Source organism: Ranitomeya imitator, chromosome 3 (genome assembly GCF_032444005.1).
Source record: "Ranitomeya imitator isolate aRanImi1 chromosome 3, aRanImi1.pri, whole genome shotgun sequence".
Taxonomy (NCBI): domain Eukaryota; kingdom Metazoa; phylum Chordata; class Amphibia; order Anura; family Dendrobatidae; genus Ranitomeya; species Ranitomeya imitator.
In genome coordinates, this window is record NC_091284.1 from 586864758 (window position 1) to 586892119 (window position 27362).

The following is a 27362-nucleotide window of genomic DNA, read 5'->3' on the forward strand; positions in this document are numbered from 1 at the left end:
GGACACAGGAACCATGGGTGTATGCTGCTGCCACTAGGAGGCTGACACTATGCAAATAAAAAAGTTAGCTCCTCCTCTGCAGTATACACCCTACCGACAGGAAGTAGGATATTCAGTTTAGCTTAGTGTCAGTAGGAGGTGGACACGGGTCTTTCATTAGACCCTTATCTACCTCAATGTGCGTCGTTTCTTTTCAGGTTTTTCCGGAGGGATACAGGGTGAACAGTCACACCTGTAGTCCCACTATGCGGACTATGAGTACGGCGTGTACTGCCACCCCGTATCCTCATAGATCCCTCTCCAGGACCAAGATCCTAGCACACAAGCGTGCTCAGAAGTCCGGTCCTGGCTCCGTCCCCCACCCACTCGCCCACCAGAGCCTGTCGGTCGGAGGAGACGAGGACGTCCAGCTCCACGGACGTCTAAAACCTTCCAGGTTAGTACCGGCGTGGGTTGTTTAGGTGAGTATTTTCCCTCCCCACCCTGTGGCTTCCCTGGATCCTAAAAAGGGGATTCCTATTTGGGGAGTTTTCTGGTGCGGGTCGCATCTTTTTTCGGCCGCGCCACTTCCGTGGATGCGGCCTCCCTGTCCCCTGTTCCGGCGCGGCTGCCTTTGCGGACCGCCGCGCCGCTTCTTGTCCGGGCGCGCTGTCTGCGTGGCCTTGCTCAGGGGGGACATTTCCGCCTCGGGTCCTGTGGGCTTCCCAGCCCCGGCTTCAGCGCGGCCCTCGGTGGCTCCCCTGCTCCGGCCGCTGTGTGCGGCCGTTCATTTCCTTTCAGCGCGGCGGCTTTGCCGGCCGCCGCATCGCCTCGGCCCTCTGTGGCTTCCCTGCTCCGGCCGCTGTATGCGGCCGTTCGTTTCTTTTCGGCGGCTTTGCCGGCCGCCGCGTCGCTGGTCGGGCCCCCTGCAGCTGCGTCCCTCTGGCCGCTTGCAGCGCCGTGCGTCCTCCCTCGGCGTGGCGGCTTGCCGGACCGCCGTGCCGCTTTGAACCTGCGGCTGCGCTGCACCCGCCGCTGTGGGCGGCCGCTCGCCTGTCGCCTTCTGCGGCGCGCTGTTTGCCGCTTCGGCCCTTCCATGCCGGTCACCGATCGCTAATTTAGGCCCCGGCTTCTGCCTGGGCCTACTTCCGGTGCTGGACTCCGCCCCTTTCTTCTCTCATCGGGCGGGCTTTTCTCCCGCCCGACATTTTCACTGCGGCCCGCCTTCTCTCCGCCCACCGGCGCCATCTTGGGACTCCTTTACATGCACCTCAATCTCAGGCGCCCATACCGCGGTCACATCCGCAGATCGAGTCCAATTTGCGGCAGGAGCCCACATCACCCTCCTGCCTAAAAGACGACTTCTTACCGGAGGCCCATCCTATCAAGCCGAACAGCGTCCTCCGGATCCCGTTTTTCGTCTACCGTGAGTAGTTCTGCTCTGCAGATTGACACTCCCCTCTGCCCCCACCCCCCCCTGCCCCCTAACCACTCGGGCAAAAAGGGGGCCATTCTCGTCTTCCTACTCCTGCAGCAACCCGATTGTGCCTACCGCCCAGGATCCCCCGGCCAATCCGTCCGAGAGTGATACCCCCATCCCAGGCTGGGCCTCCTCTCTGTTTCAATCGGTGGCCAATCTAACACGGGTGTCTCAACCCTGGTGTCCGTGCTGGATCGGTTACCCCTGCAGACCCCCGCAGTAGCCACCGGGTCGCTGGAAGCTCCATCCGAGCCCTCCAAGGCTAGCTGCAAAAGGTCCAGACAGGAATGACAGTCTGAGTCTTCTTCTCGCTCCATCTCGACACTCGGTCCTCCTCTGCAGTCGGCGTCCTCCCGATCCTCCTTCCCTGAGTCAGGCGAGGCTTTCTATGATACGCCTTCGAAGGATAATTTGGGGCCGGTTTCGAACCAAATCGCTAACATGAGGGATATGGTTCAAAGCCTCATTGGAGCGACCAATCAGACCTGTGGCATCAAAGATTCCTCTACGAAACCCGCAGATCAGGCGGTTTCGTTTAGACGGTCTAATCTACCTCCCAAGGTATTTGCTCCTCATCCTGAATTCGAGGAGCTTCTGGCCAGAGAAAGAGCAAATTCGACCAGACGTTCTCAAAGAGACAAGCGTCTTGGAGTCCCAGATCTCTTTCCTCCGGATCTCATTGCCAACCGGAATGAGAGGCGTTAGAGAACGACCTCTCCCCCTGTGGATCCGTCGGCTGCTAGACCTGCCACCAACACAGTCCTTACGCTGTCCGGTGGGCGGCTCTGAAAGATTCCATCGATAGGACCATGGAATCCTTCGTGAAGTCGGCTTTCAAAAGTGCCGAATCATCCCAATGCCCAGCCTTGGCTTCTATTTGGGTTTCGAAGTCTGTATCCGAGGGGCTAAACAACTCCGTTAAGGCATTCAAGCTGGAGCTCCATCAGGCCGGCTGGCGGAACTTGCCACCCAGATTACTCACGCCGGGGAATATTTTGTTCCCTGGACGTCGCGTCTTCTGCCGCACAGGCGCCCAGTAATGTTGTTGCCAGCTGTCGCACTGTTTGGCTCAAGAGTCATCAAAGAAGTCCCTTACGAGCCTGCCTTTTCAAGGTTCACGTCCTTTCGGTTCCAAGCTGGACCAAATTTATTAAGGACGCCACTGGCGGCACCAGTCCCCTTCTCCAGACCTCGCCTACTTTCCCTTTAGGCGGCTACTTCGGTCTTTTTGACTTTTTTCGTAGTTTTGCGGCATCCGATTCCTCTTCGCAGAGGCCACAGGCACGTTAAGAGAAGAAGGTATTCTTCGACTCACTCTTTTCTGGCGTGCCCGCTACTCCTAAGGTGGATTCTCCAGGTCCAGGACTGGAGGTTCCACCTAGGCATGACCCACGACCAGACCCCAGCCCGTTTCTCAGGCTGGGCAACCGTCTCCTGTTCCTCAGGGACGTCTGGGTCTCCTCAGTAGAGGGCGCATGGGCCAGGGCACTTGTATCCTCTAGATACAAATTCTTCATTTCACGGTCCTGGGATCGTTTTCTTCAAATCCCAACCTCCAAGAGACCCCGCTCTAGTCCCGGGTTTTCTTTACGGCCATTGTTTCCCTCCTTAAATCTGGGGTAAAGGTTCCCATCCCAGAACAGGAACGGTTCACAGGCTTCTCTTCGAATCTTTCTGTACTGACACAGGACAACAAGGTTCGTCCCAGTCCGGATCTCCATTTGCTGAACAGAAAGTTTCGTCGGAGACACTTCAGAATGATATTCACTCGTTCAGTAATCACTTTCATGGAGGCTCAGGAATTTCGGTTTCAGGCTCCCAAAAGTCTATCCATCTTTCCCGACATTCTAACCGTTGCGGGTGGCTCGTCAACAGGAAGAAGTTCCGTCTTGTTCAGCGCCTCGTATCTCCGGGCATGTTCTTCGACACTTGTCGGACCAGAGTCTTCCTTCCCGAGGACAGGATATCCCTCCTTTGTCAGGAAGTTCGCTTGCTCCAGGGTTCTCGGCTCCCCTCCTTTCCGATGGGCCTTAAAGACCCTAAGGAGGTTTGGTTGCAACATCGGAAGCAATTTTCCCTTCGCCCGTTTCTTTCAAGACTTCTTCAGCAGGCTATTTTATCGCAGGGGACAGGTCTGTCTTCTCCCTGCATCGTCCGATCCGGCTTTCTCCCAGGTCAAATGGTTCCTCGACTTGTGGCCGAGGTCACTTCTCTTATCCCAGAGTAGATCCTTCACAGCATATCCTTCCTTCCAGTTCCCTGGCAGGTGGCGACGACGGACGCCTGTCCGCTCGCGGAGGCGCGGGGCTTTGTCTCCTGTTCTTTCAGGGTGGTTGGTCGGCGCAGGAACCCTCTGCCGATCAATGTCCTCGAGTTCTGGATCATCTTTCTGTCTTTCCTTCACTGGGTAAGGATTCTCAGCAGCCTGCCAATTCGAATCCAGACAATGACACAGCTGTGGCATATGTCTACCACCAGCGGTGGACTCGGCGTACGCTGGCCTCGGCCGAGATTCCAGGATCCTCCTTTGGACAGAGGCAACAGTCCTGGTGAGCTCCGCAGTGCATGTCCCCGGCGTGGACATTTAGGCCGCCGACTTCCTCGGCCGCGAGGGCCTCGCGGCAGGGGAATGGTACTTCAGGAGGTTTCCTATCGGATTACTTTTCTATGGGGGACTCCAGAGGTAGTCCTCATGGCGTCCAGATTGAACAGGAGGTCCCTCGGGTCGGCTCAGGGTCCCGTGTTTCTCTCACAGTGGGGTTGACGCTCTGGCCATTCCTCGGTCGCAGTTCGGGCTCCCCTATTGGTTTCCATGCCTTCCCTTGCTTTCCAAGCTGTCGAAAAAGGATCAAGGCTGGATGGGTGCCGGTCATTCTGATCGTCCCGGATTGGCCCAGGAGGTCCTAGATTGCAGACATCGTCAATCCTCTCGCGGACACCCCTGGTGTCTTCCAGGCGGACCCGATCTGCTGTCTCAGGGTTCGATTTTTCACCCGAATTATCGGTCGCCCAGTTTAACGGCGTGGCTGTGAACTCCACAGTTCTAAGAGCGTCCGGCCTTTCGGCCCAGATGGGTCACTCTATAGTCCAGGCTGGGATGCCTTCGTCTTCTTTCAGGATCTACTATCGCACCTGGTAGGCTTACTTTCGTTGTTGCGAGTCCAACCGCTTTTCAGCTATGTTCTTTTTTTCCCTGCCTTCCATTTGGTTTTCCTTCAGGCAGGACGGGATTCGGGCTTCGCTCTCAGTTCCCTATAGGGCCAGGTTCCTACGCTCTTCTTCCCTTTAAGAAGACGTTATCTTCTCAGCCACAGGTTAAGACCTCCCTTCAATGAGTGGCCCACGCTGTCCCTCCCGTACAGGGCCTCTGGATTCATGGGATTTAAAGGTTGGGTTGGTGGTGCTTAGGGGTTCCCCCTTTTGAGCCTCTCAGGGAGTTTTTTCCCTGTCAGTTCTATCTCGGAAGGTGGTTTTTCTCAGGTCCATCTCTTCGATCCGCCGCATTTTTGAGTTGGCGGCCATTTCTTGCCGACCTCCTTTCTTGATTTTAATCCAGGTCAAGGTGGTCGCAGACCTCTGCCTTCCTTCCTTTCTCGAGGTCGTTTTCATCTTTCCACCTCAACGAGGACATCGTTATACCTTTCCTTTTGTCCAGCTCCGACTCTGGAGTGATCGTTGAACAGGCTGGGTCTCGTCAGGGCAGTGAGGATCTCCCTGGCTAGCACAGCCGCTTTCCGAAAGATGGATTCTCTTTTCGCCATCCCTGATGGCGTGCGTAGAGGCCTGCCGGCTTCCAAGGCGACTATTGCTCGCTCTATCAGAATGGCAATTTTGGAAGCTTCCGGGTCAAGAACAAGAGTGCCTCCTGAGATAAGGCTCACTCTACCCGGGCAATCGGCGCTTCCAGTGCGGTATGCCACGGGGTTATCGCTGATGGCCTTGCAAGCGGCAACCTGATCTTCCATCCACACGTTTCGCCGAACTACGGCGGACTCCAGCCTGGGCAGAAGGATCCTGCAGGCAGCAGTGGTGAGTCCTCGGACCTGATGGAAGTCTGTTTTCCCCACCCCAGGGACTGCTTTGGGACGTCCCATGGTTCCTGTGTCCCCCAATGAAAGGCGATAGAGAAAACAGGATTTTTGGTTGCTTACCGTAAAATCTGTTTCTCGGAGCCTTCATTGGGGGACACAGCTCCCTCCCAAGTTGAACAGCTCTGTTTACTATTTACGTTTGTGTTCTTTGAACACTCTTTGAGTGTTTGAAACTGTTAATCTGTGGAGCGCCGTGGAATTTGTCGACGCTATATATAAATAAAGTTTATTATTATTATATTATTATTATAGTTCTCTTTTACACGTTGCTTCTCCTACTGCTTTCTCACTAACTGAATATCCTACTTCCTGTCGGTAGGGTGTATACTGCAGAGGAGGAGCTAACTTTTTTATTTGCATAGTGTCAGCCTCCTAGTGGCAGCAGCATACACCCATGGTTCCTGTGTCCCCCAATGAAGGCTCCGAGAAACAGATTTTACGGTAAGCAACCAAAAATCCTGTTTTGGTCGCTACGACGGCACGATCCGTGACGCTCCAGCATCGCTCCATTATTGCTCCAGCGTCGTAGACTGCGGTCACACTTCGCAATGCACGACGCTGGAGCGATAATTTCATGACGTTTTTGCGATGTAGAAGCTGTTGGTTACTATGCGCACATCGTATACAATATCGTGCACACCTTTGTTACACGATGCGATCATGCCGCCACAGAGGGACACTTGACGACGAAAGAAAGTTTCAAACGATCTGCTACGACGTACGATTCTCAGCGGGGTCCCTGATCGCAGTAGCGTGTCAGACACAGCGCGATCGTAAGTATATCGCTGGAACGTCACGGATCGTGCCGTCGTAGCGACCAAAGTGCCACTGTGAGACGGTACCCTAAGTGTTGTTATTTTACTGGGAGCAAACATCCGGATTGAGAAGGGGTTGGCTGAGTAGTGGCCAACCTGTTTAAATCCCCATAAAGGTTTTTTCAGCACATGTGGCATATGTTTGTTCGTATGTACTTTAGAGAGTCTGGATGGCACGATACAACCTTGGCCTTTTTGACGAGTTCCTTTCTTTGATTCCTGGACACTTTTCGGAGTGAGGCAGTGCTGGTTATCCTGCTGCTAGAGGTCACTGCTGGTGGTTTATTGTGTGAGGCACAGTGGTTCCTAGAAAGTGGCACATGGAGAAGACACACTTCTTTCTGATATCTTTTTTTCCTATTAATATGTTTCATCTTTACTACCTGCATTATAATAATTTTTTTTTTTTTTTTTGCTTTCAGGTTATACCCAAGTTTATTTCATTATTACAGCACAACAGAAAATGGTGAGTTATTCCAGTAAATGCCGATGTGCGAAATACAGAAACTACGTGAATCAGTGGCGATATTTATTAAAGGGGCGGTCCGGCTCAGAAGCCAATGAATTCTCGCAGCGCACAGTGTATGTGCTCCAGGTCTGCAGTCACACACCCTGACAGCAGACTTAACATTTTGGGTCCGACAGCCACTGTAATGCAGTCATATGGTAGAATCTGGTGACGGATCACCCTGGGGTCTGTAATGAGTTTCATGGTCATTAAAGCTATTACAGTGCTGGGTAGCATGGTAAAACACGAGTGCAAACATGCCATTGTTGCGGTATATATACTTCAGTTACCCTGACTGGCGACACTAACCACCTGCTGCTGAGCCCCTAACTGCTGGATAGCGTTAGTGTAATAACCTGTCAACTAGGCTGACTGCACTCGGATGCGTGCTGAGCGATGAATCTGGTATAAATCATTGGTGTGCATAAGCTGCAGTTCTCGGTAGCACAGGTCCTGATTACATGCTGGTAAAACCAGTGATCTTTTTGGGAAACCTACAGTATAGACCAAAAGTTTGGACACACCTGTATTTTCATGACTATGAAAATTGTACCTTCACACTGAAGGCATCAAAACTATGAATTAACACATGTGGAATTATACTTAACAAAAAAAGTGTGAAACAACTGAAATTATGTCTTATATTAGGTTCTTCAAAGTAGCCACCTTTTGCTTTGATGACTGCTTTGCACACTCTTGGCATTCTCTTGATGAGCTTCAAGAGGTAGTCACCGGGAATGGTTTTGACTTCACAGGTGTGCCCTGTCAGGTTTAATAAGTGGGATTTATTGCCTTATAAATGGTGTTGGGACCATCAGTTTTGTTGTGCACAAGTCTGGTGGATGCACAGCTGAGTAGACTGTTAGAATTTGTATTATGGCAAGAAAAAAGCAGCTAAGTAAAGAAAAACGAGTGGCCATCATTACTTTAAGAAATGAAGGTCAGTCAGTCCAAAAAATTGGGAAAACTTTGAAAGTGTCCCCAAGTGCAGTGGCAAAAACCCATCAAGCGCTACTGGCTCATAGATGACCGCCCCAGTAAGGGAAGACCAAGAGTCACCTCTGCTTCTGAGGATAAGTTTATCCCAGTCAGCAGCCTCAGAAATCGCAGGTTAACAGCAGCTCAGATTAGAGACCAGGTCAATGCCACATAGAGTTCTAGCAGCAGACACATCTCTACAACAACTGTTAAGAGGAGACTTTGTGCAGCAGGCCTTCATGGTAAAATAGCTGCTAGGAAACCACTGCTAAGGACAGGCAACAAGCAGAAGAAACTTGTTTGGGCTAAAGAACACAAGGAATGGACATTAGACCAGTGGAAATCTGTGCTTTGGTCTGATGAGTCCAAATTTGAGATCTTTGGTTCCAACCACCGTGTCTTTGTGCGATGCAGAAAAGGTGAACGGATGGACTCTACATGCCTGGGTCCCACTGTGAAGCATGGAGGAGGAGGTGTGATGGTGTGGGGATGCTTTCCTGGTGACACTGTTGGGGATTTATTCAAAATTGAAGGCATACTGAACCAGCATGGCTACCACAGCATCTTGCAGCGCATGCTATTCCATCCGGTTTGCGTTTAGTTGGACCATCATTTATTTTTCAACAGGACAATGACCCCAAACACACCTCCAGGCTGTGTAAGGGCTATTTATCCAAGAAGGAGAATGATGGGGTGCTACGCCAGATGACCTGGCCTCCACAGTCACCAGACCTGAACCCAGTTGAGATGGTTTGGGGTGAGCTGGACCGCAGAGTGAAGGCAAAAGGGCCAACAAGTGCTAAGCATCTCTGGGAACTCCTTCTAGATTAGTGTTTCTCAACTCCAGTCCTCAAGACCCACCAACAGGTCATGTTTTCAGCATTTCCTTAGTATTGCACAGGTGATGGAATTTATGCTTGAGCAGGTGATGGAATTATCGTGTGTGCAATGCTAAGGATATCCTGAAAACTTGACCCGTTGGTGGGTCTTGAGGACTGGAGGTGAGAAACACTGTTCTTGATTATTGGAAGACCATTCCCGGTGACTACCTCTTGAAGCTCGCCAAGAGTGTGCAAAGCAGTCATCAAAGCAAAAGGTGGCTACTTTGAACAACCTAGAATATAAGACATCTACTATATAATTGTCTAAGGGTCACTTCCGTCTGTCTGTCTTTCTGTCTGTCACAGATATTCATTGGTTGCGGCCTCTGTCTGTCATGGAAATCCAAATCGCTGATTGGTCGTGGCAAAACGCCCACGACCATTGCCATGACCAATCAGTGACGGGCGCAGTCCGGCAGCAACATGGCCGCTCCTTCCTCCCCACAGTCAGTGCCCGCTCCATACTCCCCTCCAGTCAGCGCTCACACAGGGTTAATGGTAGCGCTAATGGACTGCGTTATGCCGCAGTGTAACGCACTCTATTAACGCTGCTATTAACTCTGTGTGACCAACTTTTTTACTATTGATGCTGCCCATACAGCAACAATAAAAAAATAAAAAATCATCATACCGGCGCCTTTCCCGCTCCTTGCGACGCTCCGGTGACCGGTCCATGCATTGCGATCTCGCGAGATGATGATTTATCGGTCTCGCGAGTCCGCTACGTCATCATCTCGCAAGACCGCAATGCACTCTTGAGACCGGAGCGCGCGAGGAGCGTCTGTAACCGCTTCCTGGATCCAGGGGTCAACGGAAGGTGAGTATATAACTATTTTTTATTTTAATTCTTTTTTTTTTAACAGGCATATGATGCCCACATTGCTATATACTACGTGGGCTGTGCAATATACTACGTGGGCTGTGCAATGTACTACGTGGGCTGTGCAATGTACTACGGGGGCTGTGCAATGTACTACGCGGGCTGTGCAATGTACTACGCGGGCTGCGCAATGTACTACGCGGGCTGCGCAATGTACTACGCGGGCTGCGCAATGTACTACGCGGGCTGCGCAATGTACTACGCGGGCTGCGCAATGTACTACGCGGGCTGCGCAATGTACTACGCGGGCTGCGCAATGTACTACGCGGGCTGCGCAATGTACTACGCGGGCTGCGCAATGTACTACGCGGGCTGCGCAATGTACTACGCGGGCTGCGCAATGTACTACGCGGGCTGCGCAACGTACTACGCGGGCTGCGCAACGTACTACGCGGGCTGCGCAACGTACTACGCGGGCTGCGCAACGTACTACGTGGACATGCATATTCTAGAATACCCGATGCATTAGAATCGGGCCACCATCTAGTAATTTCAATCGTTTCAGTTGTTTCACACTTTTTTGCTAAGTACAGTATATAATTCCACATGTGTTATTTCATAATTTTGATGCCTTCACTGTGAATGTACAATTTTCATAGTCATGAAAATACAGAAAAATCTTTAAATGAGAAGGTGTGTCCAAACTTTTGATCTGTACGGTAAATAAAATTTCAACTGCCGAGCCAGCTTACACTGCGCGATTATTATGAAGCAAGCGGTTTTAGAAATGCACGACATAATTGTGCAGGGTAAGTGCCCTTTGGATTGCCAGAGAAAACAAACTTTGATCCATTGTGTGAACTATCTGGAAAACACTCTGAAAGTGCTCCCAATCCCATCAGGTGCTCTGATTTTCTGGAGTAAGCCCTACATTATAGCTGACTGACCTATTTTGTTTGGGCAACTTATTTGTTTTCCTGAACAAAATTATTTCAGCTAGAATGTTTTGTTAAAGGGCCTCTGTCACCCCCTCCAGCCGTTAGAAACTAAAAGAGCCACCTTGTGCAGCAGTAATGCTGCATTCTGACAAGGTGGCTCTTTTAGTTATTGGTGCAGTCAAAGCAAAAATAAAGCGTGTTATAATTTTGCAAAAATACCTGTCGTTAGTCCTGGAGGCAGGTCTTAACCCCACTGCTGCAGACGTCACACTACCGTCACTCAAGTCTTCTTTGGCGCCGGGCGCCGCCCCCTCCACGCTGTTTTCAAATAAAATCCGGTGCCTGCGCTGTTTTGTTCTGGCTGGGGCAGGCGCAGTGAGCGCTGCCCGTCTGACCTCATATGCAGTCTCGCAGACTGCGCCTGTGCGGCCACCCAGCTTGTGAATCCCAGCCCCTCAGTGTGCATAATGCATAACACAGTGCGGGGCTGGGATTCACAAGCTGGGTGGCCGCACAGGCGCAGTCTGTGAGACTGCATATGACTCACTCACTGCGCCTGCCCCAGGCAGAACAAAACAGCGCAGGCACCGGATTTTATTTGAAAACAGCGTGGAGGGGGCAGCGCCCGGCGCCAAAGAAGCCTTGAGTGACGGCAGTGTGACGTCTGCAGCAGGGGGGTTAAGACCTGCCTCCAGGACTAACGACAGGTATTTTTGCAAAATTATAACACGCTTTATTTCTGCTTTGACTGCAGCAATAACTAAAAGAGCCACCTTGTCAGAATGCTGCATTACTGCTGCACAAGGTGGCTCTTTTAGTTTCTAACGGCTGGAGGGGGTGACAGAGTTCCTTTAAAGGGGTTATCCCTGTTTGGATAAACGTCTGCAGTCACTCTGTGACGTCAAACTACCGAATCGTGATTCCCCGATGAGAGCGGCAGTCACATGAACACATGCATACAATTTTCAAATTTGCAGTCACATGCCAACTAGCTTTGCTCCGCTTGTCTCAATAGAAGTGTGTTTAGAGAAGCTGAACACATCTAGTTGGCATGTGACCGCTTGTATGGGGAATTGTGAGTGTTCTCACTACACGCTGTCACAGTTCGGTAGTCGGCAGTCACATAGATAGACTTTTGTTCCATCCCTGGACAGCAGCCCTTTGATATAATTGGAAGTCAGCGTAACTGGATCAGTTTTAAGTGTATCAGGTTTTCATCAGGGTGAAACTGATCCATTTGTTATTTTTACTGGATCCTTTTCAAACGGTTGATTACTGGACATGTGAACTCGCCGAATATTCTCTGAGAATCAGGGCGACTATGCTAATGACACTCTGATCAAATTCTGTCCGCGTTTGAGCCGAGTGTCATCTGTGTGTGATCCGATTCTCTTGCATGAGAGAATCACAACACAGGTGGGGAGAAGATGGAGAACTTAATTTCTCCATCTTCTCTAGTGTCTCTGTGAGCGTACATCTGACGACATCCGAGTGCAGTCCGATGTTTCACACGCACCCATAGACTTGTATAGGTGTGTGTGATCCGAATATCAGTCACTCGCAGCTTGTTGCTATTGTTTTCTCTTGCCGAATTGACATGAGCAAATACCCACGGCTCTGCACTGCCCCATGGCGTAACCTTGGGTCAAGTGCTGTTTGATATAGCATTAGATGGCACTCGGCCATGTTATATACCACAGTCTAGATATCTTACTGTCTGTGTTGATATTTTTAGTTGTGCGTTTAGTTGTAATGGCTGAAAATATTTGACAATTTATTTTCTTCTGCTTTAAAGCTATATTCATGGTTCCGGCAGGCAAACTCGGAGTTTTTTATATGCCTCGGATGCAGTGGACGCCATATTGACCATTCTGAAGTTAGGAAAGGTTGGAGAGGTCTACAATATTGGTGCCACCTTTGAAATATCTGTCACCCAGCTTGCTAAAGAACTAATCCGAATGGTGAGTTGTAGTAATACCAGAGTTCAGTCTTAACTGTGAAACCACCCCTTTAAGGATAAGGCCACGTGGCGCAGCCATTGTTTAGCAGAAGTGCAGTTTTAGGGTATGTTTGCACAGTGATTGCACAGTGTGGACAAAAAAAACGCTACTTACATTACGGACGTTTTTGATGCTTTTTTGACTCATTCATTTGAATGAGAAAATAGCTCAGCTAGAGGCTGAATTAATTGATGTGGTGTAAAAAAGGAAAAAAAAGCTCTCTTTTCAAAATCAGAAGGAAACAATGCACTGAATGAACATTTAGAAATCTCAGTTATTTTGCTGCTACTGTAAAGTGTATAGTTTTTTTTTCTGTACGAAAAACACTCAAAGAATAAAGCAAAAACGTAATGTGAGAAACAAGCTCTTGCCATACAGTGGAGCTTTTTATTGAATGCTTGTCTTTATCCATGACAACAATACCAGGTAAGCCTACGTTCACATTAGCGTTGCGCGCCGGTGCGTCGGCGACGCAACGGCGACGCAACGCACGACGCACGCAAAAACGCTGCGTTTTGCGACGCGTGCGTCGTTTTTTGACGAAAATCGGACGCACGAAAAATGCAACTTGTTGCATTTTCTTGCGTCCGACGCTAGCGTCGAAAACGACACACGTGTCGGAAAACGCAACAAATAAAACGCACGCGTCCCCCATGTTAAACATAGGGGCGCGTCGCCGCTGCGTCGCCGACGTAACAGCGACGCACATTAGCGGAACGCTAATGTGAACGTAGCCTTACATAATGGTCAATAGGAAAAGTAGCACTAAGTAGTGCAACAGAACCCAAAAACTAGGGGAAACACCAACTCCATATCATATGCCAAAGAAAGAGAATAAAGGAGGATATAGGTATAAAAGATTACATTTTATTCATAATACCATAAAATAGAAAAATACAAAATCAGTAAGGTGCGCAAGGATAGAATAAGGAAGGAACCCCGGTGTGAGTGGCCGGCTCAATCAATATATATCTGGGCAGAAAGCTGCTCAATATAGTATCAGTGCCAGTCAAACAAGTGAAAGATCACAACAAAGGCCCATTGGGCATAAAGCGCAGCGCTTACCAATATATATAGCAGGCAACGGACACCGGGTTGGATGCAAAATGGTCTTTATCCATGTAGTATTTTCAGTGGTTAGTAGGCAAAGAGGTGCTGTGATGGGTTTAGGCATGAGCTATAGATTTAGTGGTAAGATTTCAGATCTTCTCTTGTGAGATCAGGAAAGCTTCATTCCAAAGATTATTCTATCCCATTCTTGGTACTAAATGTATAGTTCCTGCTCAATGAGGTAATATGGCCGTGGGCACAGACACTCATTATAAATGCCTTTTGTTGTTTTGCTTGCAGTAAATTGAAGCGCATTAAAAGGAATCTGTCAGCAGGTTTTCGCTATGTAACCGGAAGACAGCATGCTGTAGGGGTTAAAACACAGATTTCAGCAATGCCGCTCTTATCAAGCTCCTACTGTTCTTTACAGGTAATAATTGTTTTAGCATCAGGAGCTTATCCTTGCTGGACTAGAGCAGCAAGCCTTGTAGTCTGACTCCGCCCCCCTCTGTGATAAGCAGCACACTGTCTATAGCCATTGTATATACAGAGCCTGGTGTGGGCGGGGTTTGCTTTCTCAGCTCTGCTGTTCTGCTAAATCTAAAAACTCTGATTCCATCAGAATGGCTGCTCCTAGTAATCTAAGTGATACCTTGTTGGATTCCGCTTCTCTTTGCCTACATCAGGCTGCTTTCAGATGAGGTAGAAAAAAACCTGCTGACAGATTCCCTTTAGGCAGTTTCAGACTACCATATAGATTCTATATGTTGAGATTTTCATTTCCACCTCTTTGGTCCCTGTGCAAACATTGCCTATTACTGCAAAGCTGTTCATAATAAAATAGTCTATGGTTATGGATGGAACGGCATAAGACAGGTGTCCACTTCTCATGACTATTCTGCTTTGTAGACTTATTACTACTTTGGTATGTTCTTTGTAATGGAAGAAAATTTCTTCAAAACCTTTTCTGTTGTACTTTTCTGTTTTTAAGATCCAAAATACATCCTCCGATACCGAAACGGAATTTTGGATGGATTATGTTACTGACAGGTAATATCATGCACATTTACCAGCTCGGTACCTGCACATAAAATCTAACAGTCCATCGTCTTTTACTAATAGTTATGTTTAATCCAACATGCGAATGTGCCCCCAATTGTCAGCACAGAGCAGGGGCCCTTCCCTGCAGGACATGACCGCACCACATTCAGCCCTTTCTTGGCTAGTTTTGCCTATTGAATGGGATGGAGCTGGAGTACGAGGGTCATCCACATGGTAACATGGAGAGCCTGAAGAGTTCATACGTGCACAGAAAGCCTGGAGACGAGGCTGGTCACCGACATAGACAGATGAAATCCAGCATCAGAGTATTCCATATGTAATGTATGACTTCTTCTACGAGAGGTTACAGGGAACAACTCCGAGCAGAAAGAGGCTGCATTCACTTGTCCATGTTTCACGGTACGTATCTGCGGCTGGTTTCCAGACCTGAACTCTAGAGCCTCCTATATTGTGATGCTGATGAGTTCAGATCAAGAGAAGTGCGCCGTACACGGACATGGGAATGCAATCTGATCTACTCGTAAGAGGATGATATGCAAATCGTTGGAGCCGGGTTGTTCGGCTTATCCATTTAATTGCAATTTTACGTAAAATAAACATTGGATTCTTTACGGCTGTATGGACAATGAGAGTGGTCTCTCCGGTGCGGCCATGAAATGGACGTCCCACATGACCTTTGAAATCCTTCTCAATTGATAGCATGTCTCAAAGAGGTACAAGAAACATGTTACAATTGTCTTAAGTAAACCCAAACTATAGTTTGTACTTTTTATATGCATTGAGTGGGAAAGACCATCGCACACCCTTTGTAACCACTCTCGGAGTTGCCTGTTTTTCCTACTTACATGTAAACCATCTACCAGGAGGCATAAGAGAGGACTCTTGTAACCTGAGACTTTGGAGCTGCTTCTTTCATAAAAAATGCTACCTTTTATCCAGGGAAAAAAAAATGGTATCTGCATATCACATAAATATTCTGGCTGGCTTAGATCCTGAAATAAACGGTCGATCTGCCCCCTGCACTGCCGTAGTCACATGCTTACAGGGGAAATGACGGTGTTGAGCACGCCAGGTGATGTGGCTTCTGTTCTAATACAAGTGACATTAATACGTCGTATAACTGCATGTTTAAAGCTGATAGGTCTCAGTATAATGGCCTATCTTTATGATAAGCTGCCGATATCGGGTTAATGGGGGCCAACTCAGCATCAGCTCTTTACAGACCAGGTTACACTGGTCCAGCTAGCTGCACATCCTGTTAATAGCAGCTGAGCTGGGTATTTTGGCACTGTCCCATTCACTTCTATGTGAGATGTGGCATGATGTATTGGGCACACATAGCAATGTAAATAATGAAGCAGTTGCCACGGCCTCTTCAAACAAACGTTCAAGGGTGCAGAGATCCAAACACCATCAATCATATAGTAATGGCCATGGCCTTTTGAATGGCTAGCCAACAAAATAAGCCGATTTATGGTTTCCAAGCTCCCTCCAGGGTTTAAAGAAAATACAGTTTGAAGAGACAGATTAGTCCGGCGAGCGCCCATAGCCTGTCCCAGCCGGCTTCTTGCACCTCTCCCAGTGATCGCCAGGTTTCTCTCATGTGTTTACATCCCCAAGAGCACCGTTGGGAAAAGCCGGCTGAGGGCGCTCCATAATTATAGTCTCATCTCTGTTTATCATATATAACGTATAAAATACGTTATATTTTCTGTGAAACACCAGAGTGTAACAGAGAAAAGCATACTGCAGCCAGTAGTTTGCACAGCATGAATCCACTGATAGTTACTACGTGGGCAGTACTATATACTACATGGCTGCTATATACTATGTGGGCAGTACTATATACTACATGGATGCTGTATACTATGTGGACAGTACTATATACTACATGGCTGCTATATACTACGTGGGCAGTACTATATACTACATGGCTGCTATATACTATGTGGGCAGTACTATATACTACATGGATGCTGTATACTATGTGGACAGTACTATATACCACATGGCTACTATGTACTACGTGAGTAGTACTATATACTACATGGCTGCTATATACTACGTGGGCAGTACTATATACTACATGGCTGCTATATACTACGTGAGTAGTACTATATACTACATGGCTGCTATATACTACGTGGGCAGTACTATATACTATATGGCTGCTATATACTACGTGGGCAGTACTATATACTACATGGATGCTGTATACTATGTGGACAGTACTACAGTACTATATACTACATGGCTGCTATATACTACGTGGGCAGTACTATATACTACATGGCTGCTATATACTACGTGAGTAGTACTATATACTACATGGCTGCTATATACTACGTGGGCAGTACTATATACTGGAAAGAGAAGGAGATCCAGCTCAACGAAATAGTGAAAAATCCATAATTTATTTCACTTAAAATATAGTGAAAGGACAAAACATCAGCATACAGAAAAAATTATAAAAACAAGGTCAACGCGTTTCCGGTGACTAAGCACCCTTAATCATGATTAATGGTGCTTAGTCACCGGAAACGCGTTGACCTTGTTTTTATAATTTTTTCTGTATGCTGATGTTTTGTCCTTTCACTATATTTTAAGTGAAATAAATTATGGATTTTTCACTATTTCGTTGAGCTGGATCTCCTTCTCTTTCCTGTTCGTCCACGCCCTGACACAGCGGTTCCGTGCTCCGAGCTCCTGGGAATGTCGGTATGGTGAGCTGGATTTTGTTTTTCCAGTACTATATACTACATGGCTGCTATATACTACGTGGGCAGTACTATATACTACATGGCTGCTATATACAACGTGGGCAGTACTATATGCTATATGGCTGCTATATACTACGTGGGCAGTGTTATATAGTACGTGGATACTATATACTACGTGGCCTGTGTTAGATACTGCGTGGGCTGCGTTATATACAACTCATCGGGTATTCTACAATATGTATGTATGTATATAGCAGCCACATACTATATAGCACAGGCCACGTACTATTTGTATGCTATATACTACATGGCTCCTATATACTACGTGGCCTGTGCTATATACTATGTGGCTGCTATATACATACATACATATTGTAGAATACCTGATGCGTTAGAATCGGGCCACCATCTAGTATAAAATAAATGTCTTCACATGCCCTGTAACCCAAATGTTCCTGATCTTAGGCGTTTTTACCTTTTCTTCTACAGACCTGTCAATGATCTTCGTTATATGATGAAGTGTGAAAAAATGAATACTCTGGGATGGAGACCAAAAGTGGAGTGGAAAGAAGGCATCGAAAGGACAAGTATGCTGTATACTATCGTCATGGAGAAAGTTTCAGAATTTGCATTGCACTGAATCTCAGCCATTGATTATCATAATTCTGTTGTTCAAGCGGTTTTCTCATCTTGTAAAGTTTTGGCGGGTCTCATGGATATGCTATCACTTTATGATTCCTGGGGTTTGACCTCTCAGGTCCTACAGGTAATGAAAATGAAGGGTAGAAAGCGCTGTGTCACCTTCTAATTGCTCCCTGCAATGCTCCCGAACAGCCTCATTCACTTGCCAGGCTGTAAAGGCGCCACTGTGCAGAGGAAACTAGTGAATGGGGCAGAGCTTTACAGCAGCAATGTGTCCCCTTTGTTCGCAAGATCGGTAGGACTGTCAGAGGTCAGTCAAGCCCTGGTCATAGGTATTGGTATGTCATCACTGTGGGGGATGGGAAAATACCTTTATTGTGGGCCTTATTTTGTTACTACTTTGTTCCAAACCCAAACTCAGAATTCACTAAACAACATATGGGATTGTTCACACTCCTCTAGAAAACCTGGATGTTGGATCTAACTGGGGGTAAGGTTTAGACTGGTTTCAGATGAGCGTAGGAAAAATTGCCCAATTTTCATCTGGATTTGGGATAATTTACAACCATATTGTGATCCATATTCCATCTGTATGCAGTGTGACCATTTATTACATCCATATGTATTTATCAACAGTTAAAAATGTACACCATCAAATACTCATTTTTATATTGGTAATGTACCCATAAAAATCAGCTGCTACACACGATCCATATTGGATCAGTTCGTGTTTTTTTTGTGCATTCATAGACTTGAATTAGCGAGTCTCATCTGAATTACAGAAGAGAATAGTGCGTGCTGTTTTTTTCTCCACCCAGTATATAAAAAAAAGAACCCTATAGGATTACATTGGTCCTTGCTACATGCATATTTCTGTATAATCGGCTCGTCTGCACGAGTCCCTGGGTGGGGGAGCCTATTTGATTGGGACACATTCATCACAGCACCACATTTCCAATAGCGACTTATTGGTAGCTTTCATTTTTATCACCACAGGAGTTTTAATTTCTCCTGAAGATTTTATTACTTTTGCCATCAAACCAAATGCAGCTGATATTGTCAATGACGCTGATGTAATATTCCTTTCACTGCCATAACGATTTTTCTTACTTTTGACAAACACAAAAGCTTAATTAGAAAATGATTTAAAAAAAAATAGTATCCATATTTTTTTCTAAAGATGGCACCAAGTCCTTCACAATCGTAGCTAACCGTTTGTAAGAAATGCATAAAAATCCGGTTTATATATAAACGTCTGACCCCAGCAAACGATGAGGCGCCAGTGCCTGCGTCTATATGTGCATATCTCCTTGGGGGCGCTGGAGGGGGCTATGCCTCAGTTTATTATTTTTACTCAATCCATGCTTAAAAGAAAATATTTTACTGTTGGGCAACTCATTTAACGTCCCAATTAAGCAGCGGGAGCCGGCTGTTAATCGGCATGACACCAATAGTCCCGCCCTGTCAACGGGGAGAGAAAGTGCTGCTCTGTTGACCAGGTACAGCAGTCAGGTAGTTGCTTCCGATGGCGACTACATGCCTTTTTTTTCCTAAAGTCCTGGATATCCTCTTTAATTGATGCCAAATCTTTGGTTATGCAGTAGCAATGAGCGAGTGTGCTGGGATAGGGTGTTATCCGAGCATGCTTGGGTGCTAATTGAGTGACTTCGGCGTGTTCGAAAAATAATGCTCAAGTCCTCGCGTCTGTTCGACAGTAGCAATATACGCAGGTATTGCCTGTTTGTTAGGCAGTCCCTGCATGTGTTGTGACTGTCGAACAGCCGCGAGACATGCAGCCATGGGGACACGAACATATTATTCGAGCACGCCGGTGTCGCTCGGTTAGCACCAGTATTCTCGGATAACGCCTTTTCCCAGCACATTATCTCATCACTATAATGCGATATTACTATGTATCGGAGTAGGATATGGGAACATAGGATTACAGACTTCTCTTCTTGCTATAAAGACATTTGCTCTAAGAGGGAACAGCACCATACAATACAGTATGTGTACACTAGTGCTTTTACTTCCGAACTCACATGTTGTGGCCTAACACAGATCTGCCTACATGCGAGTAAATGAAATACTTATAGCTGGAGAATATACAGGTAAATATGACATTTTATGTTGAAAATATTCAGCTTTGTTTTAAAAAGATGCAATTGTAATAAATGAGAAAAAATAATTTTTTAATGATGGAAAGACAAGCTGTTCTATACTCTTGGTGGAAGAAATGCTAGCAACAGTGTGAAACGGCAGTCACTAAATGATTAGTCTGCATGTGCACTCACAATGTCCGCGTCACATGTCTGGGGAATAAAGGCAGCATGTGATTCCACTTCCAAAAAATAATTTTTCCCTAGGTTGTGGCTCCCCCTCACACTCTTTAGCCCTAGCAACCATATTTCTTGAATGTATGTGTTATATATACAGTACAGACCAAAAGTTTGGACACACCTTCTCATTTAAAGATTTTTCTGTATTTTCATGACTATGAAAATTGTACATTCACACTGAAGGCATCAAAACTATGAATTAACACATGTGGAATTATATACTTAACAAAAAAGTGTTAAACAACTGAAAATATGTCTTATATTCTATGTTCTTCAAAGTAGCCACCTTTTGCTTTGATGACTGCTTTGCTCACTCTTGGCATTCTCTTGATGAGCTTAAAGAGGTAGTCACTGGGAATGGTCTTCCAACAATCCTGAAGGAGTTCCCAGAGATGCTTAGCACTTGTTGGCCCTTTTGCCTTCACTCTGCGGTCCAGCTCACCCCAAACATCTCGATTGGGTTCAGGTCTGGTAACAGTGGAGGCCAGGTCTTCTGGCGTAGCACCCCATCACTCTCCTTCTTTGTCAAATAGCCCTTACACAGCCTGGAGGTGTGTTTGGCGTGATTGTACTGTTGAAAAATAAATGATGGTCCAACTAAACGCAAACCGGATGGAATAGCATGCCGCTGCAAGATGCTGTGGTAGTCATGCTGGCTCAGTATTCCTTCAATTTTCAATAAATCCCCAACAGTGTCAACAGCAAAGCACCCCCACACCATCACACCTCCTCCTCAATGCTTCACGGTGGGAACCAGGCATGTAGAGTCCATCCGTTCACCTTTTCTGCGTCGCACAAAGACACGGTGGTTGGAACCAAAGATCTCAAATTTGGACTCATCAGACCAAAGCACAGATTTCCACTGGTCTAATGTCCATTCCTTGTGTTCTTTAGCCCAAACAAGTCTCTTCTGCTTGTTGCCTGTCCTTAGCAGTGGTTTCCTAGCAGCTATTTTACCATGAAGGCCTGCTGCACAAAGTCTCCTCTTAACAGTTGTTGTAGAGACTTATCATCAGAAGCAGAGGTGACTCTTGGTCTTTCTTTCGTGGAGCGGTCCTCATGTAAGCCAGTTTCTTTGTAGCGCTTGATGGTTTTTGCAACTGCACTTGGGTACACTTTCAAAGTTTTCCCAATTTTTCGGACTGACTGTCCTTCATTTCTTAAAGTAATGATGGCCACTCGTTTTTCTTTACTTGGCTGCTTTTTTCTTGCCATAATACAAATTCTAACAGTCTATTCAGTAGGACTATCAGCTGTGTATCCACCAGTCTTCTGCACAACACTACTGATGGTCCCAACCCCATTTATAAGGCAAGAAATCCCACTTATGAAACCTGACCTGTGAAGTGAAAACCATTTCCGTTGACTACCTATTGAAGCTCATCAAGAGAATGCCAGGAGTGTGCAAAGCAGTCATCAAAGCAAAAGGTGGCTACTTTGAAGAATCTAGACTATAAGACATATTTTCAGTTGTTTCACACTTTTTTGTTCCACATGTGTTAACTGATAGATTTGATTCCTTCAGTGTGAATGTACAATTTTCATAGTCATGAAAATACAGAAAAATCTTTAAATGAGTAGGTGTGTCCAAACTTTTGGTCTGTACTGTATATGGCCTGGGCCCAACTGTCTCTGGTGGTGGAACAGGCCAAATCCCCTCTCGTTACGTATCATCCAGCTTGTTCTTTCATTATGTGTAACACCTGTACGTTTAGAACGTGACTGACACTTACTGTTGAGTAGGCATTCTCTGTCTAGCTATACAGGCATGACATGTGCTGCAATGTACAAGAGGTGGAGGTCAGTCTTGTGTCACCTGTAACGCATAATTACTCTTAAGATTGGGCCATGATTCACATATGGTTGCTTCTTTTTTTTTTTTTTTTTTTTTGCTGTGGTAGCGCTTTAGGCTGGAACAGTTTTTAGCATGGCTTTCCAGGCTTCAATTATACATCTGATTCATCATTATGACTCTATTCAATCAATGGATTTAAAAAGACTATACACCAATGTTAAAATGAAAGGTTTTCTTCATATAAATAAATCCTACCACGAAGAATGATTTCAAAACTTTTTCCACCTTTGTCACCCATAATTTGCACAAATCCATCGAAAACAAGCTGAAATCAATTTGAGGGGGGAAATAACAAAACTAAAAAAGTGGTTGCATAAGTGAACACACTTTTATAATTGGGGATGTGGTTGTGTTCAGAATTAATCAATCATATAAACTCATGGTAAATAGTAGTGAGTACACAGCTGCCATCATTACCTTAAATTATAATTTACAGTGGTTCATATAAAGTTTGGCTGTTCTAGTAAAATTTTTCTTTTTTGACATTTTCTTAGTTGAATTTTATGGCAAAAAAACATAGTAAACAAATAACTACACAGCAAAAGCATCTGATTATTAAAATACTAGATGGCAGCCCGATTCTAAAGAATCGGGAGTCCAGAATCCATATATACTTTATTTATTCAAATGTAAGAATAATACAATTAATAAATAATAGTAAGAAAGAACAAAAATAATAGGCAGTATATGGAGAAAACACCAAACAAAAGTTCAAAATTGGTGTGAAAATGTCACTGAACCACTTCACAACTAAATATATATAGTTTTGGTAAATGGTATTATCATTTTTTTGACGAAATTCGGCAGGAGCTTGAAGAGCAACGTCACTGGGCCCGCCTCCACGCAGTAGAAACTTGCTGTGAGGTAAAAATTCAAAAATCACACCAAAATGGCGGGCGGAGTGTGTCACAGTACGGCACGTTTCTGATTGGTCGCTCGCAGCAGGCGGCAACCAATCAGACACTGGACACTGTTGACGTCACTTATCTCCGGACATTAGCTCCGGACATAGCCACGGAAGTTGGCACAAATTGCAGGAAGTAGTATTCTAGGCAATTATATATTAGATATCAGTCAGGGGACAGGAAACATGGTTTATAAGGTACTAGATAGATATACCATAGAACATTGTGAAGCTAATCAAGAAGTGGCTTAAATTTGACACAACAGTGACATTACTTAGACCTGGAAATCCCTCAAAAATTGACGAATAGACAAGTACCGAAGCTGCCAAGAGGCCTACAGCAACATGGAAGGAGCAGCAGGAATTTCTGGTAGGGACTGGTTGTGTACTGCATGTGACAACAATCTCCTATATTCTCTGTCTGGCCTGTGGTGTAATGGTGGCAAGATGGAAGTTTTTTTTCTTACTATGTTTTGACAAAACTTTCATCAAGCTACAAATTCGCAAGGTATTTTTAGTGCAAAACCAACTTTGTACATCACCAATAGAACAATATACCAACAGTGCATCATGGTGGAGGCAGCATTGTGCTTTGGGGCTGTTTTTTGCTATTTGGAACTGGGGCTTCAGTCATGGTGGATGGAATTACAAACCTTTCCAAATATCAGTCATTTTTGTATCAAAACCTTCAGGCCACTGCTAAAAAGCTGAAGAGGAATTTCACCTTTCCTCAAGATAATGACCCTAAGCTTATCGCCAAATCAACAAAAGAATGACTGCACCAGATAAGATGAACGTTTTGGAATGGCTCAGCCAGATCCCAGACCTGAATCCAACTGAAAATCTGTGGGTGACTGAAGAGGTTGTACATTAGAGATGGCTTCTCAATCTGACAGTATTGCTGTAGGGAAGAGTGAGCAGAGATTGTCAATTCTAGATGTACCATGCTCATGGCATTCAGTCTGTTCATAATTATGCAACCACATTATTTTAGTTTAATTTTCTTTTTTCCACTTGAAAAGATTTGTTTATTTTCAATTGAATTGCACAGATTATAGGGGACATTAAAGGTGGAGAAAGTTTCGAAATGTTCCTTCTTTCTGTGTTTTTTGTGTACATGACAAAAAGCTGGTATTTGAACAAAGGTGTGTAGACTTTTTATATCCACTGTAGATCCCCGTTATAAAGAAAGTAGAAATCTGTTACAATCATGATGGTATACTGTGGCATATCCTTTTAGCAGATGATTGAGTAATTGCATTTATACACAACAATATTCTGATCTTGCCATCAACATGGCTAATACACCTGAAGGCACGCTATCGAGAGTCCTACTATGTAAAGTGTTTACTCATTGATTGAACTGAGAATCCTATACATTATTGAAGTAGGAAGTCTTTGCATTGTTTTGGCTGCTATCAGGGAAGCGATGGTCTAGGATTGTGGGTGTATCACTGAGTATTGGAGAAGCTGTGATCCGTCAGGAGTTTCTGTAGGCCGAGTGACAATGCAGTTAGGAGCTGGGCATATTGGCGCTCACCCAGCTGAAATAGACTGTAAGAAAGCAATAATTTAGATTGGCTTGTGATTTTATTCTAGGTGAAGTTAAAGGGAAGGTACCGCGTTTGTAGGTCATTAATAAATCACTGTAATGTAGCATAACATGCTGTTATAAACAAGTTTGAAATGCATGTGAAACAGATTTCATGTGTTAGGAGTTTAAAGAATGCACTGGGGGCTGACATCTTGGTTTTGCAGCAGTAGCAGGGCACTATCAGTGTCAGATTACGGCACCCCATGGACATAGGAGATAATAGACCGGCGCTGACCCTATCTGTAACATTGCAGCAGCATGAGCAGTGAGCTGGGCACGCCTCGGTGGGCTGCACAACTCACTGCTGTAGGTGTGACTGGCTGCCATTTTATTAGAGCCCTGTACTCTCTATCGCAGGACAGAAGAAGCCCTCACTGCTCCTCTGTACTCCAAGCAGGCACGTCCTGGGCACAGTGGGCACACATCCTCTGCTCCTCACACACTGCCCTGTGTGCTTCTCCTGCTGTGTCTCCGCCTCCCCCTCACACACAGTCCATGTGATCTCCAGAAAGCTGCACTCACAGCCTGCAGAGAGAGAGGTGACACCTGGAGAGAGAGCAGGGCAGCTGACAGGACAGGGATTAAAGTGGGGGAAGGGGGATGGCAAGAATGTTATTCACAAAAAATGCTGCTGAGCCCACTGTGTTCTGCTCCTCTGTAACCAAGCTGTGCCTCTGATGCAGTAACTGCTGGTGATAGCAGGTCACAGGGCCGTCACACACAAAATGGTGCTGCCCTGTGATGCTGCTCTTCATTCTTACTGTTAGCAGCAAAATTGGGGCAGTAACTGCTGACATCACCATTTCCCTCCCCTTTTGGGTGGTCTAATATCCCTGGGGCAGAGCTGCTAAATCTTACTATAGCTGCTTGAGGTCTAAAACGGAAAATGCTCCCCCTAGTGGTAAATATGTATATTTGTAGAAAGATATATAATATTTTTCATATAGAAATGTTTGCAAACAGTGCAAACATTGCATTAATACATTTTAATTACTATTTTAAGCTTAATTTCACAAAAAAACAAAATACAAGAAAACTGGTGGCACCTTCCCTTTAATAAAAGAAATACGTTGTGTGGTATATTAATTATTAAATGACAGATCTGTTAACTCTTTATTTTTTCTCTGTTTCATTTTAGTTCAATGGTATAAAACCAATTTCCACAACTGGAAGAATGCAGGGAGTGCATTAGAGCCATTTGGTTGCCAAGCATAGCTATTAAGGAGTGGAGAATTTGGGGAACACAAACTGTTTAGTTCTCCTGTTTCTACCTCTGAAGAAGACGTGACGAGAAATACATGGAATTGAAGTGATGGCACGTTCCAAGCTACAATATGAATTGTAGAACGGTTACATCTGAATGTTTTGACTACTGTGCAATTAAAAGATAACTGAACTTAAAAAAAAAAAAAAAAACATTTTGATCATGGGAGTCCAGGTGCTGAAACTCGGCCAAACGCTCCTCTGCTTGTACACGAAGAATAATTCCATAGACTTTGCATCTTAGCTCGCCTTCAGTGTGTAAGGAGAGCAGCACTTGGCTGAGCACTCCTACCCTTACACTTTGGAAATCCGTGGGGGTATGAGCAGCTACACCTCCACTGATCAAAACCTTTATTATGTCAAAAGGTTTAAAAAGTGCATTTATAATTTAAAGGGGTCACAACTCCGCTATCAACCACCAGTTCATAACTTGTTAGCGATGAAATGGCTATTTCTGGCAGCCCCATAGACAATGAAAGCAGCGATCAGGCACATGCTCAGCATTCACTCTTCTAAGAGGTCATTTCAGAACCTTCATCAGAAACTTGGGGGTTACCAGCAGTCAGACTCCCTGTGTTCAGCAAGTTATTACCTACCATGTAGACCGCAGATAACTTAAGGTACCGTTACACTAAACGACTTACCAACGATCACAACCACAATACGACCTGGCCGTGATCTTTGGTAAGTCGTTGTGTGGTCGCTGGGGAGCTGTCACACAGACAGCTCTCTCCACCGACCAACGATCCGGGGAAACGATGCCGAAGTCCCCGGGTAACCAGGGTAAACATCGGGTTACTAAGCGCAGGGCCGCGCTTAGTAACCCGATATTTACCCTGGTTACCATTGTAAAAGTAAAAAAAAAAAAACAGTACATACTTACATTCTGATGTCTGTCACGTCCCCCGCCGTCCGCTTCCCGCACTGACTGTGTCAGTGCCGGCCGTAAAGCAGAGCACAGCGGTGACGTCACCGCTGTGCTTTGCTTTCCGGCCGGCGCTCACAGTCAGTGCGGGAAGCGGAAGGCGGGGGACATGACAGACATCAGAATGTAAGTATGTACTGTTTTTTTTTTTAACTTTTACTATGGTAACCAGGGTAAATATCGGGTTACTAAGCGCGGCCCTGCGCTTAGTAACCCGATGTTTACCCTGGTTACAAGTGAACACATCGCTAGATCGGCATCACACACGCCGATCCAGCGATGACAGCGGGTGATCAGCGACCAAAAAAGGTCCTCATCATTCCCCATGATCAACGATCTCCCAGCAGGGGCCTGATCGTTGGTCGCTGTCAAACATAACGAGATCATTAGCAGGATCGTTGCTTCGTCACAAAAAAACTATATTGTTATGTGTGAAGGTACCTTTACTGAGCGGGGACAAACCCTTTACGTTTGTGTGGTATAATGTTTTGCCATTGGTAACCTCTAATGCTTCAGAG

At 45.9% G+C, this 27362-nt stretch overlaps 1 protein-coding gene across 2 annotated transcripts in view; it reads left to right on the forward strand.

Annotated features, from left to right (window-relative positions):
- TGDS (TDP-glucose 4,6-dehydratase) overlaps window positions 1–26055 on the forward strand; it is a 55251-nt gene extending 29196 nt beyond the window's left edge. For both annotated transcript variants that reach the window (XM_069758047.1, XM_069758048.1), the window contains 5 exons: window positions 6788–6831; window positions 12286–12451; window positions 14532–14590; window positions 17812–17909; window positions 25795–26055. In XM_069758047.1, the coding sequence (XP_069614148.1) occupies window positions 6788–6831; window positions 12286–12451; window positions 14532–14590; window positions 17812–17909; window positions 25795–25871 (444 nt within the window). In that variant the 3' untranslated portion in view covers window positions 25872–26055. The remainder of the gene's footprint in view (window positions 1–6787; window positions 6832–12285; window positions 12452–14531; window positions 14591–17811; window positions 17910–25794) is intronic.
- Window positions 26056–27362: the final 1307 nt, after the last annotated feature.